The sequence below is a fragment of the Crotalus tigris genome, unplaced genomic scaffold (assembly GCF_016545835.1).
Source record: "Crotalus tigris isolate CLP2741 ecotype Arizona unplaced genomic scaffold, ASM1654583v1 scf7180000024429.2167931701:2281839, whole genome shotgun sequence".
NCBI classification, from domain to species: Eukaryota; Metazoa; Chordata; class Lepidosauria; order Squamata; family Viperidae; genus Crotalus; species Crotalus tigris.
The window spans coordinates 344858-368374 of NW_024100596.1; the positions used below are offsets into that span (position 1 = coordinate 344858).

The 23517-nt window shown below is 36.8% G+C and overlaps 1 protein-coding gene across 1 annotated transcript; it reads left to right on the forward strand.

The window, feature by feature from the left end:
- Positions 1 to 4637: 4637 nt before the first annotated feature.
- Positions 4638 to 23278, forward strand: COPZ1 (COPI coat complex subunit zeta 1). Its single transcript, XM_039330565.1, has 9 exons — positions 4638 to 4778; positions 16189 to 16257; positions 16925 to 17006; positions 18178 to 18269; positions 18709 to 18764; positions 19329 to 19406; positions 19628 to 19679; positions 20019 to 20057; positions 22936 to 23278. The coding sequence occupies exons 1-9, from the start codon at positions 4647 to 4649 to the stop codon at positions 22981 to 22983; spliced, it is 648 nt and encodes a 215-aa protein (XP_039186499.1). The 5' UTR covers positions 4638 to 4646; the 3' UTR covers positions 22984 to 23278.
- Positions 23279 to 23517: the final 239 nt, after the last annotated feature.

The following is a 23517-nucleotide window of genomic DNA, read 5'->3' on the forward strand; positions in this document are numbered from 1 at the left end:
GGGAGATGCCATCTGTAAACCATTTTATACAGATTTTCTTTATATGATGTCGCCAATGTGATTTTATTATTTCTCTCCCATACTTGCTGCCACTGAGCCATATTTATATTATATCCTAGATCTATTGCCCATGTCACCATTGTTTCTTTAACCTGCTCCTCATATAGCTTATGTTCCAACAGGTGTTTATAAATATTCTTTATTTGTTTATTCTCCCGACCTAGCAGTATTTTATTTAACGCCATATCTTGTCTGTTAATACCCCATTCTTGCTTATCCTTCATGTATCTTGCTTGTATCTGGAGATAAGACCACCACTCCATGTCTATTCCTTGTTGTTTTAGCTCTTGTTTTTGTTTTAAATAACCTTCTTCTGTCAAGATGTCTTTATATATAATAGCCTTGTCTTTCCTACACAAATTGGGATATGTGACTGCCTCCAATGGCGATAGCCAAGCCAGCATCTTTGTGTAATATTGATGTTTAACTATATTCCAGCTTTTTATTAATTCTTGCCAAACCTTATGTCTTAAAAAATATTGGTGGTTTCTGCTTTGCCCCATCCATATATAAGCATGCCAATCCTGCTGGAGGTCATAACCCTCTAAATGTAAACATCTTTTATTTTCTAAGATTATCCAGTCTCTAATCCATGTTAGGGCCGCTGCTTGGTAATATAGCTCCCAATCAGGGAAACCTAAACCTCCCCTCTCTTTGGCATCCTGTAATGCCTTTAATTTTATTCTTGCCTTCTTACCGGACCACACAAATTCTAAGGTTAATTTATTCAGCTCCTTGAAAAATTTCTTGTCTAATTGAATTGGGATATTCTGAAACAGGAATATCATTTTAGGTAAGATGTTCATTTTCACTGCAGCAATCCTCCCAAGTAATGAAAGATGCAATTTTTTTCCAACAGTCTAAATCTACTTTTATATTCTTTACCAATTTGCCATAATTGTCTTCTTTAATTGATGAGCAGCGTGCTGAAATAACTATCCCTAAATATTTTAATTTGGAAACTACTTGTATACCTAATTTTGCCTCGAGGTTTCCTTTTTGTATGTTAGTCATGTTTTTTGTTATAATCTTTGTTTTGTTTCTATTTATTTTCAAACCTGCCAGATCCCCATACTCTTCCAATATTTCGAATAGTTTCTGCCCTGATTGTTCGGGTCTTCTAATATAAACGCTAAGTCGTCTGCATAAGCTTGAAGTTTGTATATTTCTTTCTTAATCTTAAATCCTTTAATCTGCTCCTTGTCTTACTACTATAGCAAGAATCTCTAATGTGTATATAAATAGCAATGGCGAGAGAGGACATCCTTGTCTTGTACCTTTCTGTATGTTGAATTTATCAGTGGCCTCTCCATTTATTTTGATCTGGGCCTTTTGTTCAAAATATATTGCAGTTATAACGTTTAAAATTTTTTACTCAACATCCATTAATTTTAGTTGTTGGATCATAAATTGCCAACTGACATTGTCAAAAGCCTTCTGTGTATCAAGGAACAGAAGTGCCACTTGACGATCACTATGCAATTCATAAAATTCGAGAATGTCTAAGATTGTTCTTATATTCTGCTTAGTCTGTTTGGTAAGAACCCATTTTGATCTGAATGTATGAAGTCAATTAGGTACTTTTTGAATCTCTCCGCCATTATTGAGGCAAAATTTTATAGTCAGAATTCAATAATGATATAAGTCTATAATTTTGTATCCGTGTTTTTTCCGTTTCTTCTTTTGGAATCAATATTATATTTGCCTCTGACCAGGACTTAGGTATTTTAGCATCGGTTAATACAGCGTTAAAAACTTCTAGTAGGTATTGATTGAGTGCACTTTGTTGTTCTTTATATAGTTCCGCTGGTATTCCATCTGGGCCAGTCGCCTTATTGATCTTTTGTTTATTTATAGCCCTGATTATTTCAGCTATTCTTATTTCCTCATTTAACATAGATTTTATTTCCCCCGGAATCTTTGGTATGTCTGCCTTCCCTAAGTATTCTATTATCTTTTCTGCATTTTTCCCCTCATTTCTCTTATATAGTTTTTCATAGTATCTTTGGGTGATTTCCCTTTTTATACTCTCCTCCCCCTGAATCTCTCCTTTCTCATCTTCCAAATTAATAATCTGTTGCTTCTCTTTCTGCCTTCTTAGTTTTTAATGTGCTGGAAACACTTGGTTTTTCCCTTCTGTAGAAAGCACGGGAAACACCAACAACAAAATCATAGTTGTTTTAAGTAGGTAAAACATTTTTTTAAAAAATATATTGTGCAATTCTCTGAACTTCTTGCATTTTGCAATCTGGAATATACAATACAACACAATTGGTAAAAACATTGCATTTGCCGACCAACTCCTTCCTTTCTCTCAATATCCCTATTGAGTAGAAAAATGCCAATTCCTCAAGTACCTCAAGCAATGAAATCCAAATTTAAGCTCATGTGATGCTATGGTCTATTAAGCGAGCCACAATAGATCAGGGTTATACAGCACTCTAAAATCATAATCTATGGTTGAATGTTCATACTACATTTCTACTGCCATTGGACTGCAAGTTGGCCATAAAGAGTTACTGTTGTTTCCATCTCTTTGCTACTTTTGTGGGTCAGCCCAATCTCATAGCTTTAATTCTATCACACTGTGTTTCCTCAACAGGCTTTGGGCATTTTTGTATCTTCTCAGTTTTAATGCTAATTGTAGCCATTTTGAATCCCCTAACAACTGTACCATAAAAAAGATGAGAATTAATACAGTAGGTATCTTCAAAGGGTCTTGCTTTATTTCATCTGCAACTGTCTGTTTATTGTATCTATTCCTCTAGATAGGATTTAGAATGTGTCTTATTGTGTATTTAATTATATGCAACCTCATTTCTCTCATGATCTATTATCAGCTCTTTTAGAAGAGTCTTTTGTTGTGCAGCTCTTGGAAGCAAAAAGCTTTAATTTTAAGAGAGGAAAAAAATAAAATTGACACCTTACTAACCTTGTCCTGTACCTGTGGCAGGATGGCAAAAGGAAAGTTTGTCATTTTTAGCATATAGGCAAAACCTTGCTTGGTCTAGTCTACTTTAGCAAAGATTGATACTGTTATTTCCTCCTTTTATCTCTATGGGAATTTTTTCAGTGATAACTCCCTCACAGTAAAACAGATCAACTTTTTGTCAATGTGTTTTGTTTTCTCATTCTCTTAGCATACATAGCCAAGAAATGTAAAGAGAAAAAAAGCAGAAATTCATCAGGCATAGCTGAGATAGAACTATTTCTCCTTCATACTAATTATAGCAATGATAAATAGGTAATTGTCTAACAGAAGACATGCTTCTTAGGGACTTTCCTCTGAAATTAAAATTGGCCCTCTGGTGGTTATTTCTACCATAGAGCTCTCACATAGCTCCTTGAAATCATCTGCCAGCCATCTGCCAAAGCTTTGCTGTTATTGATAAGGCAAGAGAGCCACTGAAGCATAGAGGTTAAAACGTTGAACTAGAACTGAGAGGCCGCAGTTGCAATTACAACATCAGCCATGGAATATTACTGGGTGACTTCAGGCCAGTCATTTTCTCCTAATCCACTCAGGGAATTGAAATCATCTGATCAGGCAGGGCATAAATCTAACACAAATAAATCTGATTTGTTTCTCTTAGGATTTGAACTGAAAAAATTACAAAAGTGTGAACATGAAAGACCAAGTGAAATATTTTGATTTCTTCAGGCATGGTCTGAGAAATGCCTTCCAACCAAGCTTACCATTGCAGGCAGAGGTTAATTTCATTAGTGTTGTGACAAAAATCAGAAACATGGACATTTGCAGATAGGGAAAAAGCCAATACTACTACTTATATAATTCCAGATTTGAGAAAAATATAACATGAGCATCTTTTGACTTTGTAGTCTCCTCCTTAAAGTATATTAATATCAAAGTATATACTGCTTTTTATACATTTCTTGAACTTTGGTAAACTTTGAATCAATAGGATAATGTAGATAAAAAGAGAGGAAACAATGACCGAAGGAATATCCTGATGGTACTTCGTGCATTTTGGGAAACAAGCTTTAGCTGATGAATGCTGATGTCATAACAAAAGCTTTCGCTTTTAAAATGCCACAAATCTCTTCGCTGCTTTTGTTGCCGCCGACGAACACTTTCTCCAGCTCCACTTTGCATGCTTGTCCGTTAGACTTCTTCCAAAAACTCGCAATACAGCTGAACTCCTAATAACGGGATCATATCAAAGGCTTCCACTGAATTTCCGTGACAAACCCTTCATACAAACTCCGCGTTAAAACATTAGCAATGGAATCCCTCCTTGAAAAGGAATCAAACTGTACTTCCCCACTTGCAGGAAGAGTGTCTCTTCCCGGTCATGTGATCGCATCTGGCCAATAATTATCCAGCGCCGAAACGGCCTAACCGCTTTCTCATTCACCATGGAAACAGTCACATTTTTCTGTTCCCCGTCTTCCTCGGCTCGACCCCTGGGCAAGTGAGCGGTAGCTTTATCTTCGAATCACAGATGAAGGCGGGCCTTCAAGGTGCGTCACGCCTTACGCTAGGAATTCGCAAAAGGTAGCCTGGCTGAAGGAGGAGGTAGGAAAACGGGATGCGCAGGTTAGACGAGGAAGAAGCGACTTAGCCAATGAGCGGTCGCTTAAGAAAGGTGGAGGCGTGGTCTAAGGAACCGATTGGCATGGAGCCAGCCAATGCTGTGCAGCCGCGGCTTGTGCTCCACGTCGGCATCGGGGCGACCAAGATGGAGGCGCTGATTCTGGTAGGAGCCTGAGGGGCAAGAGAGGGGAGAGGGAGAATTGCTGGGGTGCGCGCCTGTTACCATGGAGACGGGCAGGTGGGCGGGGCGGAGCTAGTCGGTTGCTGCTGGGGTGCTTCTGGGCCTGGGCTTGAGCTCCTCTGGAGGAGTCCGGGCCCAGCCACCTGAGGAGATGCAGGGAGGCTGGGCCAGTCCATATGGCGGAGAAGGGACAGCAGGCTGAGGATGAGAGAAGCTCCAGGTGCTGCTTGACACATCAGGCAGAATGGTACAGAGCAAGGAAAGTTCCTGTGTAGTCTTAAAGAGATTCTCTGCTCACGGCTGCAGAAATGTGAGGCAAGCTAGCTCTGTTTTTATAGAAAAAAGAGTCCTGTGGTTGCTGTTCCATCTATGAATTTCATTAAGGAAAGGACAAAAAGCCATGTAAAGTCTTTTTGTTCCCATTCCACAGATGAGTAAAGTAGGACTTCCGTTGAAGAAAAGCATTCTTGAACTCGGTAGTTCTTACTGCTTGCTGCTGACCTGGTTTCAGGAGCAGGAGATTTTTCCCAGAAATATGTTTGATTACAGAACTGCCTCTTAAACCAGGAGGTTATGAAACAACATTTCAAGGACCTTGGAACTTCTTTGGGATGAGCAGTGGTGCAAAACAGCTGGGTCTGAATGTGATCTGCAGTGTGCATCAGAGGCATTCACATGAACAAAATTCAGATGCTTGGCAACTGATTCATACTTATGACCATTTGTTGTGTCCCAAGGTCAGGTCCTTTTGCAACCGTCTGACAAGCAAAGTCAATGGGGAAGCCTCATTTACTTAACAACCGTGTTACTAACTTACCAACTGCAGTGATTCACTTAATAACTGTAGCAAGAAAGATCGTATAATGGGGCAAAATTCACTTAACTAATGTCTCAACAGAAATTTTGGGCTCAATTTTGGTCGTAAGTCGAGGACTACTTGTATAAAGTACAAAGCATATTCACTGTATTTTATTCATCTGATTCTGTTTCCATTTTGGAACATGTGCCCCTTTTAAAAGCCAATAAATCTTTGTCCCATGAAAGGTTGTGTCTGCCCCAAACTTTTGAGGACATCTGGAGGTACAATACCTTGATATCATAGGAAGACAATTGAAGTCTCCATGTTAGAATAGTACAAATTCAAAGTAAAATATCCAACTCTCACTTCACAGAGGTCAGCTTCCTAACATCTACAGGAAAATACAAATACAAATGAACAATGGGAAAAATGTCCTGCTTAATTTCTTTTAATAATCTACACTGGAGCGTACTAGAAAATGGTAATGCTGATCTAGCCTTTAACAGATAAGAAATAACAGCCCTGCTAATCTAGTCAAATCCAGTCCAGCATGTTATTTATTATAATGGTCAACCATATTCCTCTGATACACCACAAATTTTACTAAGAGTTCCACCTCCTGTTACCATCCATTGATTGATTAGTGATAAGAAACCTGACAACAATATACTTTCTGAAATTGAGAAAATAATTCTAAATGCACTTGTTGGGAGTATGTTTCATTTGAAATCAGTATCACTCTTGTTCTTTTCATAAGGGTTCTAGTGACAGTTGTTTTTCCATGAGTATGCAGCACATATCTTGTAAAACATAGAACATTAAATGTTCACTGACTGCTAGCTAAGTATCTACAATTATACCAGAACATGGGTTATTATGAAATCACATTTGCATCTTGTATGTTTCTATTTGAAATTTTGTATCCTGTTTAGTACAATCTTAGTTGAAGTCTTGACAGCTTTTGGAAATATCCTGCTGAGAGTAACTTTCAGTTGGAATCTCTATGCTTTATAAATTGTTTTATAGGCTTGGGTTGAAATTTTGGGGTACTCAATAAGGTCCCCAACCCTGTGGTGTTGGCCTTATTCTGAACAGTGGAGAACCAGTATGTATTCATCTCTTTGTCAGTCAGCCACATTTCAAATACATATCATGCTATTAATGCAAATACAAGATCAACACGACACTCTGAGGTGCTTGATATTTTGTAGGAGCTGGAATGTATTTTCATGTTTGAAGAGAAAAATATTATGGCATAAAATTGTAATAATAGATGGAATAATTTATAATTTGCAGCATTTGATAACATTTTGAATCTGCTTCTGGTATGACCAGCTACCTCATTAAATTCTATTTATGATTTTCAAATTTTGACTCTTCTGCATCCCAACCTCTTTTTCTTAACATTTACTATGCTTGTACTGAAATTAAAAATATCAGAATTTATCCCGTGGTCTAATAACATTAATGCTGGGAAGGTCTGCTTTTTAGGGGGCAGCAGTTACAGTTTTCTAAAGCAGGCTTAGTAGATGTCAGACATGTGAGATATAATGAAACCTAAGTACGTATCAGATAATGCCTCAAAATAATACAAAGGACATAGAATTAAAGAATGATAGGCCTAAGAATTTGTCTCGGAACTCATGATTGGCAAGTCTTGGCAGTATAATTTAAAAATAGGTAAAATGCCTTTGAGTCAAGCTTGATTTTTGTTGATTTCATGGATATAACCGTATAATATTCTTGGCAATGGGATGGAAATAGCTTTTGAGGTGGAAGTAGACTTTTTTTTAAACTTCCTAATATAGCTTGCAATTTGTTCTAGTGGTCTCCCATGTAAGAACCTGCCAACCCTGATCCTCCTTAGCATCCAAAGTAGGACGGTGCTTCTACCTGCTATTGTTTCTTGAACAGCAGAGAATCAGAAATTGTACTATAGATCTCTTAGTAGAATTTGTGAAATAGTGGGTTGTCTTGCTCTAGCTTAGGGGAACAGTAATACACAATAATAACACTGACTATAACAATACAAAAATTGTTTTGCAAAAAAACCCTAACCTGATAGTGGGAGTTCTTTTGGGCAGGAATGATTTGATTTGTTTTAAGAACTAAGATGTTTTTAATGATCTCACATTCTTTTCCCCTTTATTATTGTCAAACATTTATCTTTGCACTTGGGTCCAATTGAGATTTTCTGTGAGAAGCAAATAGGATAAGGTGCAGAAATTAGTGTTTCTTATGAATACCTATTCTAGCTGGCAAACTATTGAAGCATTAGTGGAATGTTGTAACATAAAATTGAATGGGATAGCTAAAATCACAATTATTTGCCAGATGTTGAAGATACTGCAAAAATTTAAAATAATGTCACTCTTCTCATTTTTTATTTCTAAATAATATTTTTATGGAGGATTTATATTAGTAATCTGATGGATTTAATACTTTTATTTTTACATGACCCAATAAATATTCTGTGAATGTATCAGTTTATAAACAAAAGCTGTTTGGGGTCATCCATAATATGGGAAGGGTTCCTGAGAGTAAAAAGTTCAAGAAATACTGCTCTATAGCAGTGATTCTCAACATGGTCCCTTATGAAGTCATGCTGTATTGCTAGGGAGCCACAGTAAATTTCTGAGAGAACTATTCAAACTTAACAGCAAGGCATTTGTCATAATTCTCACATTTCAATATCTCTGCTAATTTCAGCAGCATAATAAATGAAAATGGCTGCAGTTTATAGTACAGTATATGATACAGATTAATAAACAGCACAGACAGTAAAATACTTTGCACAGTTACTGTGAGGGATCACAGAGAGTAAATGAGACTCAGAAGGGCTCCATGAGCAAAAAAATAAGTTGAGAACCCCTCACCTGGAAATAGAAATAATATTCAAAACAATCATAATAGGTCAAAGAAATGGGACTGAAAATAACAATGCAATTTAAAAGAAGTGAGTGCATTTAATAGTTGCATGGTTTTAAAATAATTCGTCATCTGCAAACTTAAAATGAGCCATCAGGGTGCTGTGCCTGCAAAGCAAGCTAATGCTTTTTTTAGACTCTGTGAACTGAAACCTGCTTTGCAAATCACAGAAGCAATTGTTCTACTCTATTCTCCATTGGACCGACCTCACCTCAGTTATTGTGCTTAATTCTAGGTACTATGCTTTGAAAAGGATCTAGAGAAAAAATTCAGCAGGATCAGAGAAAGGCATGATCAGGGGACGAAAAAGTATAGGCTATGGAAAAAGACTGAAGGAGTTGGGGATGTTAAAAAAAAACAAGGAGGGACGTGACAGCATTCCTGAAATAGCTTGAAAGGATGATTTATAGAAGCAGCATAATAACTCTTCTTTCTCATTCCACAGTACAGAAAGTAGATTAATAAATTTAAGATAAAGTCAGATTCCCAAAAAATTCTGAAGAGTAAGAATAGTTGATATTGATATCAGTTACACAGGAAACTGGTGAGCTCTCCTTATAGTCTTCATGCTGCATGTCTGGTTGCTATAATTTAAATTCCTGCACCAAGCAGGAGATCCAGCTTGATGGTCTATCGGGCCCCTTCCAACTCTGATTCTCTTACTCCTCTTCTGGGTTATCCAGAGATAATGGCAAAGAAGATTAGTATTTGAGATGGGAAAATGAGTTGAATGTTTTCAATTTTGCAGGTACCCAACAATGCTAGTCTTTCTTTGAAAAAAAAAATGAGCTGATTTGATTGTAAACTTTACACAGCAATGTTTCAAGAACCTGCATTAAAAGGGTGCTTAAGGTCAGTCTCTTGTAAACAATAGCTTCATTTATTGATTTATAAAAGATATAAGCCATCTTGTTTCATTACCTCTGTAATCTTAAACTCTGGACTTGCTGGTGTTATACCTACCTCTTTAAAATTAGAGATGTACCTCCTGAGGCTCAGAGCTACTGTGACTGCAGAGGCTTCCCAAACTTGCTATCAGATTATAACTTTTAATGTGATAGGATAAATGATTACATATATAACTAGAAAGTAATCATGGTAAGTATAATTAATTTCAATTAAATATAAATGAAATGAAAGTTTCTGGTGTAGCCCCATCTATTCCTTTTTGTCATATACCCAATAAAAAATTGGGCACCACTGCATATATATTAATGTTGCATTACTTCAGTGACTTCAAGACTTGGAAAAGAAATATGGGTCAACTACTAGACTTTCCTGCTTGTTTAGCTGAATAATATTCTGAATTTGTGCTTCTGACAATATGTCAGTTTAGTTCTAAACAGTCTTGAACAGTTTAATTCAGTTTAATAGTAGAGTAAATGGTATAATGCTTTTAATTATATAGCTCACTAAATGACTCATTTTATTAAATGCATGTTCTTTCCCCTTGGCAGGCTGCAAAAGGGTTAAAAAAAAATCAAAATAGCATGAGTGTTTTTACCTTTTTATTTGTTACTGATCTACATGATACCATATCAGGGATCTTAAGTCTGTCGTTTCAAGATAATCTGACCTCATGGAATGCCGTGGGGTTAAAATAGGAAAGATTTTTTTTAAAAAAATATTGTCAACAATGCTTTTTGGAGAAGAAAATGCTCTTAACTCTGCACAGAGAAATTGAAATTGCCTGCAGATAGTCCATTCTGAATTTGCCTTTTACTACTTTATTATGACATTCTTGTGAGCAATGTTTTTCAATACATCTGTTGGGAGGTTGTTTGGTTATTCTCCTTTTATATTTAATTATCTATGGTTTAATACCATTTTACAAATGTACATGAATAATCCAGAACTGAATTGATTTTGAACCAAAATTTTAAAGTTGTAAGCTGTCCAGAGTTGCCTTGTGGCGATATGAACAACAAACAAACTTAATAAAATAAATAAAATATTCAGGTTCAAATACCATTTTATTTAGATAGCAGATAATTCTTATCCATTTTGGAACTGTGGGAAACTAGTATTCATATTGGAGTTTAAATTGAATGTTTCACTGAGGTATTATATATCTCTATCTGGAGTTGGTATATAATCTATTTGAGATTATGACAAAAAAGAAACCGCAGCTTTTTTTTTAATCTTGAGATGCAGAGGCAGAGCCTAGAAACTGATTGAACATCTTAATAAAAATGGGGCCACAGTATGGTCTCTTTAGAGATCTCTTAGGCTATTTTCAGACATCTTTGTGCTGTGTGCATGAAGATAAAATTGATAATGTGCTTCAATTATATTCTTTCTGACTGAACTATTCTAACATGTACTGAGTGGGACAGTTTTTGAGAAGCACTACATTAACCATGTTAGAACAACTTTCTTGGATAAAATAGTATTGCTTCCTGAAGATATGGTTTGCCGTTTGGTGGTTAGAATTGGTTGTCACAATTAAAGATAATATATCAACTACATCCATTTTTGGCAAGATCCATACTAGCAATGTTGACATAAGTGTTTTGCATCCCTGTTGGGTAGCTCTTACATTTTCTACTTTGAATTGCTTAGAAAAAGTGATCAGAAACCTCAGTTGGTTTATAGTGCTGGTCTGTTGTCCAAGGTGCTTTTAATAAGCTCTATCAACCATTGAGAGCATAGTCCAGTGTATTTTTAATAAACGATGCAACTCAGTATGCCTTGGAATCATCTTGCCTTTGAGAGTCTGCCTGGGTATTAACATATTCAGAAGAGGTCCTTTTTTGCATTACACCATCATCTGAGACATATTTATTAGGAATATGAGAGGAAGCTTTCTGGGTGACAGATCTGAATCTCTTGGCCAAGAGAAGGCAGTTTCACTATATTGCTTGTCTCTATTTTGTTAAGCAAATAGATTTTTATTCAGTTGTGCGGTGGGCTTTTAAACTATTCACAGAGGGATTAATGGATGCATGCTTCATTTTTTAAGAATAAATGTGTCTGACATTTAAGAATATATATGTCTGTTACTCTTTATATTTTATCATTTTTTTAATATTGTTAGCTGCCTTGAGCAACGTTGATAATAGGAACATGGTAGAATATATTTCATCAATAAAATAAAAGTTGCCATTTCTCCCCACCCTCCATTTCTAATAATGCAGATAGAGTGTATGGCAAGACAAAATATGAAGCACACAAAGTAACAGTTTATACTACCAAAAGTTAATAAAGCTATAAACCTACATTCTGTGCATTTGAGATGGATCTCAGCACGAGTTATTTCTGAGTGTCAGTCACATGCGATTGGATTATAAAGCATATTGCATTAGTGTATAACCCCACCCACCCCAAAAATCATTCGCAGAGCTTATCAAAGTGAGTTGTTCACATTCTCAAAAGTGGGAGGAATTATAAACCAACTTTCCCTAATCTGATGGATTCTGTAATGGCTCTGAGGTATGAATATCATCAGGGATTACACAACAAGGTTAGACTTCCCCTGAATCTAACTGCAGTTTGGCCAAACATCGTCTATAATGGAAAAGATTTAACTCTTGAGTTTCTTAAGAACTGCAGCATTGATAATGTTGGAGTGTGTGCCAGTTTTTCCACACTGATTACCTAACTTGGAAAAGGTATGAGTTGGGCCTATCAGATTCTAACAATATTTTTTCTCATCTTTTCATTACCTTGTATGCGGCTTTCTATATTGGCTTTCTGTAAACTTCACTTGAAATGACTCTGCCTCCTCCATGCAGCTTTTCCAAATGTCTTTTGCAAATAAAACAAACACATATACAATTCCTCCCACCTTCTCTCCCTTTCCAAACACTCTTTTTCCTCAGGGATCCTGGCAGCTGTAAAATCTTTATGGCAGTACTACTGCCATCCTGCCGACCATCTGGGCCACTGCACACCTAGTTTAATTGACTGAACTTTAATTTATTGAAACTTCAGAATTAAATGATCAGAATAAACTGTGCAGTAATTCTTAATGTCTTGTTCAAATGGTTGATTGCTCAAAGCAGCCTTTGGCTTGAACTGGAAGGTTTCAGAGGAAAAAAAATATGCCTCTTCTGGCCTTCTAGTTAGTGCTTATTATAGATTTAAATTTTGTTTAATTTCTTTCTCTCCAGTATAAACTAGTCTGTCTGCTAAAGAGATGTATAAATTCTATTCTGATATGTATATGGTAAGCATCTCTTTTTTCCTCTTCCTGGAAATAAAACAAGTCCTAGTCATTTGTCCATATTTGTGGCAGCATTCAGTCTGGATTAGATCAGGTAACTGAATGCTTCTCTGATATATTTATATTAGTCATTGGTTGCATAGCTTTAGATATTTGTACTGTTGTGCTTGCAATTTCCAAGAACTTCAGTGCAGAATTCAGATTCCTTATCTTGCTGTAAAACGGATCTCTCACATTGAGATCTATACATATAAGACTCATGTGAAGTGAAATATTATAGAAAGGGAGGAAAATTCCTACAACACTTCTGCCTCCTATGCTTGTGGGATGAATTTGTGCATGTGTAAATAGAAAAGAAGAGAGTTGGAAAAACATTTGAATTTTCTCTGTTCATATTTGTTTCTCTCTGATAATGGATGAGAGAGCCACAGAGGAATCCTGATTTTTTTTTTCTCCATCTTCCTATGGAAACTGGCAGTTTCTTTCTTCTTATAGAAAACCCTTGCAATCCCAATTCTAGCATCTCATTTTCTATAGCAAATTATTCTGACAAATCTTGTAATGAGAGAGTGTTCAATCGACAAAGAAGTTAGCCTATCAAATTTGTTTGCATGACTTGAAAATATAGTTTGGAACAATATGATATACATGATAATAATAAGTCATCCTACATGGCTGGCCTAATTTATTGGTCTTGTGATCTAAGAATCCTCAATAATTGCAGAAATCACAGAATTCCTTAGAAAATAAAAGCATCTGCATTGAGAAGTGTTGAGTATTCCCAGCTCCATATGCCTTGTAACAATTTCTAAGTTCTAGTTCTGTGGGTTGCCTTGTGACGAATCTGGGTCCTGTACAAGCAGAACTGCTGGACACTGTAGAACAGAGGTGTCAAACTGCCAGCCTGTGGGCCAGTTGCATCATGCGGAGGCCGTACCCACCCCAGCTCCGGCGAGTTTGACACCCGTGTGACACGGCGAGTTTGACACTCGTGCTGTAGAACTAGATAATATTCAGCTTATTATGGAATTCCATGAAATACAGGTAGGTTGCTTTGCAAAACACTATCATTTCAAGAAACCTGATTATCACTTGTTTTAAATTCTAGGTGCCAGACTTTGGTTTGTGATAGCTTCAGGCTTAATCTTAAGAAGAATAGTGTTGCCCACTTCCATAATTATTAGGAATTCTTGTTTCATAAAACAAGAAAAAGCATTCTCTCTGCTTCCTTGGCCTTTAACTATATCAGTAGTACAGAGTCTCAGGATGAGTAAACAGGCTTAAATTCTGTGTCAAAGTTGACATATCTGTGTGCAGGTCTGTTCCATAGATGGTCTTCTGCTCCCAGAGAGGCACTGTTACAGCGCTTGAGGTGAAGTTCTGTTATACACTTTGACTGTGGCTACATGGAAGTCAGTGCATCACAGAACTTTGTCTCGAGAGCTTTTCAGCATCCATCAGGGAAAAATTGGCTCTCCTCTGGCCCTTTCTCTCCCCAGCTTCATCTCAAGAGACTGTTAGAAATTTGGGAAGCTGGTTTATGCCAAGCCCAACTGTTGATGTTTGATAGGATTTTTATTAAGCCTATCTTGAAGCTCACCAGGAATTTTGTCTTGAGTTTTTCTTTAGGCAGAGGATGTGCTCTACCATGCAGCTATAGCCCTCCTGTTTGAATCCCATTAGATTATTTCATTGGACTCTAAACATGGCAAGAAAGTTGTCCATATTTCCATAATTTTGACTCTATATGTCAGGGTTGGGCTGGAAAGTTTTATGTTGCGTATTTACTTATGATGGAAGCTATAACTGGTCATAGGTCTGACAAGCTGATATTTGACTGAACCACATTTATTTCTGCTATTGAATTTAGAGCAGTACCTTCACTTGTTTTTAGTCGAGGAGCAATCTGCAAAATTTATGGTCTTATCTTATTACTTCTCTCATAAAAAGGCTCAGGCTCCAAGAACTTAAAGGTGAATTTTTTACAGGTACAATGGAAATCCTCTCTTATTTGCAGTAGGATAGGATAGGAATAAGAATAAGAATTAATAGAAATAGAGCTGAAAGAGACTTGGAGGTCTTCTAGTCCATCCCCCTGCTCAAGCAGGAGAACCTATATCATTTCAGACAAGTGACTGTCCAGTCTCTTCTTAAAAACCTCCAGTGATGGAGCACCCATGATTTCTGAAGACAAGTTATTCAACTGGTTAATTGCCCTCACTGTTAGGAAGTTTCTCCTTAATTCCAGGTTGAAACATTCCACATCACATTATGGTTGGTCACACAGTCAACCAGATGTTTAGACTGGAGGACATTTTTACCCATCTATTGAATCTTTCCCAAGCACCTGTGATAGACAGATGTTATTGTTTGATGGTGTTAAAGGTATTGTTACAGGATGTAAGCTCTTCCAAGTATAGCTGCCCTTTGCAGTTGGCTGATGGTGATTTTGTCAATGCCAAGAGTGTTCATGTGATGTTTCATATGTTTTCAGATTACACCCAAGACACCTATGATTATTGATTCTATGTTTGCTTTCTTTTACCCCAGTTGTTATATTTGCAGGTCTTTGTATTTTTGTACAGTTCTTTTCTCTTCTACTATCTCCAGGTACTGCAGCATCCACTGTCCAGACTTTTTTGTCTTTCTTAGCAACAATTGTTAAGGGTGTTGAATGGCAGGTGCTTGTCTGTCTGAATTATAAAGTTTCAGAGCACTTTAGCTTCTTCATTTTCTACTATTTGTCTATTTTATAGTCCCACCAGTTCTTATGTGTGGGCAAATGGTATTTCTTGTAGATATTTCAATGTACCATTATTGCTACTTTGTTTTGCCTTTGTTTTTGCAATCAGACTGTGAGATCTCCTTGCAGCAGCTCATTATTATTATTTTTAGTAGTAGTAGTAGTAGTAGCAGCGGCAGCATTTAAATTTATACATGCCCAACTCCCAGCATTTCTTACTTACTTACCAAGTGACTGTATTCGACTGAATAGATTATAAGTTATGCAGAGCTGGAATGATATAGTATGACAGATTTATTTCATCAGTAGAGCTATATGTGTTCTTCACATTTTAAAATGGTAGCAGACTAAAATGTCATTTGATCTCTGACAATTCATCCTCTTGAGAATCTCAAGATTCCCTTTAGAGAAAAAGAAATGAAGTTTCTAGTCCTTGTGAAGGGCTATGTGAAGTTTGAAAACATGTATATAGAACTATAAACCTTGGAATCAGCCCCACAGTTGTCAGTGTGGGAGTTTCAGGGTCCTTTTCTATGGTTTTAATTTGTTTAACTCATTACTATCACAACAGCTGAATAAAATTTGGGACAGAATGTAGATTTTATTTCACCTCAGCATCTATATACTTTAGTTTTATTCAGTCTGACAATGATGAAGGTGATGTTGTGATGCTCCACACAACATTCTGGTTAAAAAAAACAAGTTGCACTTGGTGCTAATTGAATGGAACAGTGAATGTGTATCTTTTTTTTTCCAGGAACCATCTCTCTACACAGTGAAAGCCATTCTGATTTTAGACAATGATGGAGACCGTCTTTTTGCTAAGGTAAATCATGGGGCCTGTAAAGAATGGAAAAGTTAAAAGTTTTAAGAAGAACTCAAACTGTAGCTCTAATTGCAAGGTTTGCCTGCACTGCCTCCCCATTCCCCAAATCTGTAACTATTGAAAAATTTCTGGTGTAGAATTGCTTCTTTTTTTCTTTTTTAATGAAGCTATCACATTTTTTTCTGCTCTACTGTACTATCTCGAGGAGCCAAGGAAATGTGTTTCCCACTTTATAACCTACAGCTACATTTGATTTGGGTGGAGAATTTATGAGTTCGTGGCTCAACTTCCTCTTACCCAGATTCAAATGCTTTATATCTGTCTCAGTTCCCCATTTGTAGAAAACAGGGAGATGCCTGTCAGGGTTATTATAATGGAAAAGAAACTTGGAGTACCCTTCCACACCTTATAGATGCGGCAGACTGTGCAATTAAATGAGACATGAGGAGTCATTGGCCCTCTCAATATTCTTGAGTTCATAATTTACATTAACTCCCAACTAGCACGTTTCTTGGAAATGGTGGCCTGACCATATCTAATGGGATCCTCTGTTCCTGATTTTAATATATGAAGTTGCCTTTAGCATGATTGTATGTTTTATTTGAATCTGGCCACTTGTTTTCTTTCTTTGCCTCTCAACTAATCAGCCTTTCTTTTCCCCTATTAGTATTATGATGATACCTATCCCACCGTCAAGGAGCAGAAGGCTTTTGAGAAGAATATTTTCAGTAAGACCCACCGGACAGATAGTAGGTTTTCCATGAACCATGATTTAATTATTTTCCAATATTTTTAATACATTCCAAAGGCCAGATCTATACCAATGGGAAAAACCAGAATTAATGGGTACAAGAAAGTTTTAAGAACATTTTAAAGAATGTTGTGGGTTTTTTTTTAAAAAAAAAACTCCTAGGTTATTTTTTAACTTATATTTCATTTTAGGAGAAATTTGCTACATTAAAGGTGAGCAGTCCATGTAGCTCTCTTATGACAAGTGATTGAGGAGACTGGGAATGTTTTGGCTGTGAAAAACTAAGTACAAGGGGAAAGTTGTTAGTGTTCTTTAAATTCTAGAAAGTGGATGACCCAGAAAAAAATGAACATGCGCTCTCCCTTGACCTAGAAAGCAAGACACAGAGTACTGATCTTGTTACAGAAAGCATTCTTGGGTTAAATGTCAGGAAAACGTCCAAATAGTAAAAACAGTTGCACAGTGGAACCAGCCTTTTCAAAGATGTGATGGGTTCCTTTTCATTGGTTACATTCAATGGATGGGTGCTAGTTTATGCATAGAGCATTTAGGATTCAGGCTTAAATGATTCTTTCAAATTCCATGAGTGTCATTTGCTTAAGTAAAATTTTTTGAGAGAAATGAAACCCACCAATGTTGCCCAACCTATTCCCCTAAAGCCCCTCTGGATTTTGTTTTGAGTGAGCAACCAGCACATTTGACGTAAATTTTCTTTTTGATGCATCCTCTTACTACATAAAATCAAAAACTCCTCCTATATAAAATCAAAAACTCATATCCCATGACGGTAATAAAATACTCCTTTCAAATTTCTTGCTTCCTGAGAAGCACCCTACAGCTTTGTGCAGGTGAACTATAAGGCAGGAATGTGTGGATTCATGCTGCACCCTGCAATACATAACTGCTTTATGTAACACTGATTGCAAATTGATACAAATGTAAATATTGATAGGTAATTACAGTCTAAACACTTTTTTTAAAGTAAGAGGCAGTTGTTTCTGCAGTATGGATCCTCTTAAAAAAACCTGCATTAACTCTGGAACAACATTTTCTTGTTAAGCAGCTTTTGAAAGTGAAGGGTGGCTGTACTGTATCAGAATATTATCATTACTCTGAATTGGAAATATAATTTAGTTGTATTTGTCTTCCTCCCTTCCCTCTTGTTCCAGGTGAGATTGCCCTCTTAGAAGGCCTGACTGTTGTTTACAAGAGTAGCATTGACCTGTATTTTTATGTTATCGGCAGCTCCTATGAAAATGAGGTATGTTATTCTAGGAACAGCAAAGCAGCTTTTTGCAGTAGCACTTTTAGTTTCAATCTTGCGGACTTCTATATGAAAAAAACATTGTTGCCACCATTGTTATATGACGGCAACCTTAGGTTGTGTGAAAACTGAATTGCAAACTGCAAAATACTGACACTGTTGATCTTGGAACAGGATGTTGTGGCAAGATTGAATCATTACCCTCTCTTATCCCATTTTAAACTGAGAACTCTCATATATGCTTAAGAGGAAGGACTAATGGCGCATACATAGATGCATAATTCTGGCACACCATGCCTACTGTGGTCCCTAGTGACTTGTAGCAAAACACCAATCTTTTCTGGGAAAAACTTCCAAACATTCCAGAATGAATGTAGCCGTTGGGTCATTGTGTATGCATTTATGTTGATCATAGGGATGTGCTTTTTCTTTGCAGCTGATGCTAATGGCTGTGCTCAACTGCCTCTTTGACTCACTCAGTCAGATGTTACGGTAAGAAGCTTCTTATTGGTATATCGGAGGTGTATGGGAGCTGACGTACAAGAAGTCTAAAGGGAATTCATTAGAGAAGACTGATTTTCTTTCTCAGAAATAACCAGATTTTGATTAGACTACCTGTCAGGATGTATTGTTATTACTTGTATTACTAATTTGGAGTCCATCTGTGAATATGCATGTTTGAGAATTGGTAACACCATATGGAGTTTTCAGGGACTGGGAAAGCAGGGATTTCAAGCTACTGGTTGCTTCTTCCAGAGACAACTTAGTTCCCTTTGCTTCAGCACACTCAACTAACACTGGCTGCTCTGCCCTCCTACTCTGCTTATCCTCTTATCTTACAAGCTTTTTTCCATTTTGGAAGGTGTTGAATTCCATCTAGATAATTTATTTGCATCTAGTGGTACCATATCGTTGGTTGAGAAACACCATGTTAAAATAAAGAGTATGTGTGGGATTTCAGTTTTGAATCAGGTCCTGATCCTTAGAAACTTTAGAGGCTAAAGTGGTAGATAATGTCCTAGTTCCACACTCAGTAGTGTTCGATATCTCTTGCAGAAAGAACGTGGAGAAGCGAGCTCTCCTAGAGAACATGGAAGGCCTTTTCCTGGCAGTGGATGAAATTGTGGATGGGGGGTGAGTCCACTGTCTTTAGAAATCTGTTCATGCTCAAATTTGGCTTTGCTTGTATATGGATCCAGTGCATATCTCTGGACAAAATATGCATTCTCAATGGTAAGAAATTCCTTGGGGAAATATCAGGAAATATCAATCTTTGTTACTCTTGCTACCCCTCCCAAGAGCCATCAAAGAATGTAGTTCAGTTTGGTGAACAATTATTTCTTTCTCTCTTATAGGGTGATTTTAGAGAGTGATCCCCAACAAGTGCTACATAGGGTAGCCGTACGTGTAAGTGACCTTTTCTTCCTTGGCGGCCTGTCCAATAAGCAGGAGCTTTCTGACACAATTGGCTGACTGGCAGAGGCAACAGTTACTTAGCTTGTATTTGCAGCAGATGAAAGGATGTCACAATTCCACATCTTTATCTGGGATTGTCTGCAAGTGGGCTGTAATCTTGTGGGGCAGGAGAAGACAAAGGATGCAGTCTTGATAAGCAATTGACCTAAGTGGCAAATTGTAGTCCCTGATTTGGGAACAGAAAAGTAGGAGTCCATCAGATCTATTTTTCAGAAAGGTCAATGAGATATTCTGCATCCCACCAAACAGAGTTTGTTTTTCCTATTTTAGGGGGAGGATGTCCCTCTCACAGAACAGACAGTCTCACAGGTATGTCTTCTGGTCAGATTTTCTGTAGTGTTTTACATTTTGCATGATATCCTATTTCCTATAGGTCTATAGGTTTTATTTTTAAAAATTGTAATCTTTAAAGCTTAGTAAACAACATGTCTGGGTTCACATATTTAATATTAACTTCTTCCATATAACTATATTCAATACTGCACAATCCAGTATTTTTTCCTTAATCTTCCTTTCTTCCCCATATTTCTTCCCTTTTCCCCTCATTAAACAATTACAATTCTTAGTACTATTGAAGTATACAAAATTAGGTATAGACATCTTCATCATATTTTACTAATATTATAAAAGTAATAATAATATCAATTCATAAATTAATGTCCTGTTTTCATACTCTTATTACAGTTTGATTTCCCATCGGTATTTAAAGTATATTTTATGACAAAAATTAATTACATTAATTACATTTATATAGCTAACCAATCTTACTTTCAAATTTCCCATATCAAAAGAAGAAAAAAATGATATTTTAATTCTAAATCATATCTTCCATTATAAAAATCTAGTTACATCTAAGGGTCATCCGTTCTTTTAATCATGTTCAAACAAGTATGTTAAAGAGATAGTGCCCCCTCTGATAGATCAAATCCTCTGTGTTTTTAAGTCTGACTCTTTCTTTCTGTCTTTCTTTGCCAAGCAGCTTTCCAGGCCAAGGTAATTAAATCGCCCAATAATTTTCTTTCTATTTTTGTGCAAGCTGCTGGGCATGAGAAAGACAATTTAGGTAGAGTATTTTGGGGACATTCCCTAGACATTTCCCCTGCCCGCTCTATGTTCCATTTTCTAGAATCTTCTTCCTTGGCATCAGGTGTATTTTGGAGAAAAGAGTAAAGGGTCTTTTGTATTTTCATTGTTATAGATAGGTTTTGGAGTATTTTATTTGTGTATGGCAATCCATATTTCCCTTCTCCTATTTCTTCCATCTCTAGGTCTATTTCTTCTGCTTCACCCTTTGATTTCTGATTTATTTGTTCATACTTTAGTCATTGTCTGGGAGCTTTCCAGTTGTAGCTTCAATTTGGAGATTTGGTCCTTTATATCATCTAGATCAGGGGTGTCAAACTGCTGGCCCGTGGGCCAGATGTATCATAGCGAAACCGCGCCCACCCCATTGCTGGCAATGGCAAAAAAGTCACGATACATTATGACACATCACGTGATGTTGCGAGTTTGACACCACTGATTTAGATTATTTTTAGTTTCATTATGGTTTCTTTTTATGTCCTCTTTGTGTACAAGAATTGTTTGATGAATTTGCTGTAGCATAGAGAGTATTTCCTTCTGAAAGGTATTTGTTTTTTCTTCAGGCATCATTCCTAGAAATCCTTTAGTATCACCAGTCTCAGTAAGAGTGGAACAAAATTTCCTCTAGTTTTCCGGTCTTTATATATAGCCTTTATAATCTAGTCCTAGTAGCAATTTTTATAATAATCTTTTGTCTCAAGTATCCTGAAAATTATCAGTCAGGCAAGGTTATAATCCACAATGTTCCAAGTGTTCAAAATGTTCAACCTCCTTGCAGCCAGATGTATTTAAAAGTCAAATTTTTCTTTCTCTCCCACTAGCTCTTGAGATTAAAAGTCCAAGCCCAGTAGGTATTTATAGTCCAAGGAGGTCAGGATGATAAAATTTTCCTTTATTGTCAGCTGTTCTCCCTTGAGCTGAAATTCACCAAGCAGCCAAGGAGCTAGTTGTAGTGCTGTACTCAAATCCACCACTAGATGTCATTCAAAGTCCATTTTCCATTCTTAAAACAAAGGGTTGATTTCTCATATTTCACTTCAATAATTTTTTTTCAAAGAGAAAATGTTAACAATTTATCTCAGTTCTCAGATTTATTAAAACTGTAGCTTTGTATTACTTTCACTTCAGTATTGTGTATTTCTGTCCCCCATAAAAAATTTAAAATGCTGCTTCCATTCACATCTGAAGGTTTTAAGCTTCTTGGGAGCCTTTCCCAGGAAATTCAGTTGTAAAATAGTAAAGAAAGGATCAATATTCTCACCCAGTCCAAACATGCTGTTTACAGTGTGCTAAATAAAGCTTTGTTCTTCAGTTGTCAGCAGCTAATGGCCGGCCGCAGAGGTGTGGCCAGTCTTTTCCCTGCCGGTTTAGAGGGCTTTCCTTGGATCGAACGGAGAGACCACCATCTTTCCATGATCAACAAGGTACCCCTCCTTCTTTATCACCTCTTCGGGGCATCTTTAGGCCCTTTTCAGGACTCCCAGCAGGGCAAAATCGGGCGCAGAAGGCAGAGCTCTGCCTTCCTGTGTCCCATCTTGCCACAACGCAAAACCGGAAGTCGATATCCTATTTCCACGTACCTTGCTGCTCTTGTCTTTTCCTTCCAGTGAACGCTTCTTGAATTTACACTTGAAGACATTGATAGAGGCAGGTGTGCCTCTAATATCCTAGGGACATGAGGACAGTTACATCACACAAATGCAAGTTTTGAAGCATGACGCAGAATTGAATGCGCCACTAGTCTTAGTTTTCATTTCAATGATCCAAACTTTGAATTTTTAGACTTGTTGAATAACCCTTCTTCCTTCTGATGTTCTCTGGGATGAGCAAAGTTGTTACAACTTGGAAATATGTTTACAGAATTTGAAATGCTACAAAATATTTTCATTAGTCAGTTGTGGTTTTGAAAAAATGGACTCCCCCTATTTTATTTAGGACCCAGGATTTTCATTTGCAAACTAGTGCATGATACTAGTTTTGCCCTTCTCAGCTTTAATTTCTCTTCTGCTATGAACTGCTCTTCTGAGATTTTTTTCTGTAAAAGAGTTATGTGGGTGGACAGAAATCCATGTCACCACCAATGTTTACCTTCTTCTTTTTGCAGGTACTGCAATCAGCAAAGGAACAGATTAAGTGGTCCCTTCTGCGATGAAGAACCATGTGGGATCTCCTCCATTGACCTGCTGTCTCCAGTTGAACCTCCTGTCTGTTTATCTTGCACTGACCAAATTATAACATGACCACCATTTTTGACATATCTCTAGCTATTTGCAAGTTTCATTGCTCTCCTACTGATTATTAGTGCTGTTGTATGGGGAAGCACTAATCAGTGTTACTGTCACATACACATCATATTTCAAGGATAGGTCAATTCAGTTCATTTTAGATGTTAGTCTCCCACCAATCTCTTTTTCCTTTGTAATGCAGAAATACACTTAATTATAATATATTTTGTCCAGTTTCTTTCCAGTGTTACCACTAGTCTAGAAGAAAAGCATACCAACTAATGTTTTAAATTTATTAATCAAATTTATCAACTTTATATAGCTGCCAGTCTTACCCAAAAATGACTCTGGGTAGTACACAACATTAAATAAAACAGCCAAACAGATAAAAATCCAAACATCACAGTAATAAATAAACATAAAAACAAAAATACCTTGGATGAAAGAACAAAAATGGCCCT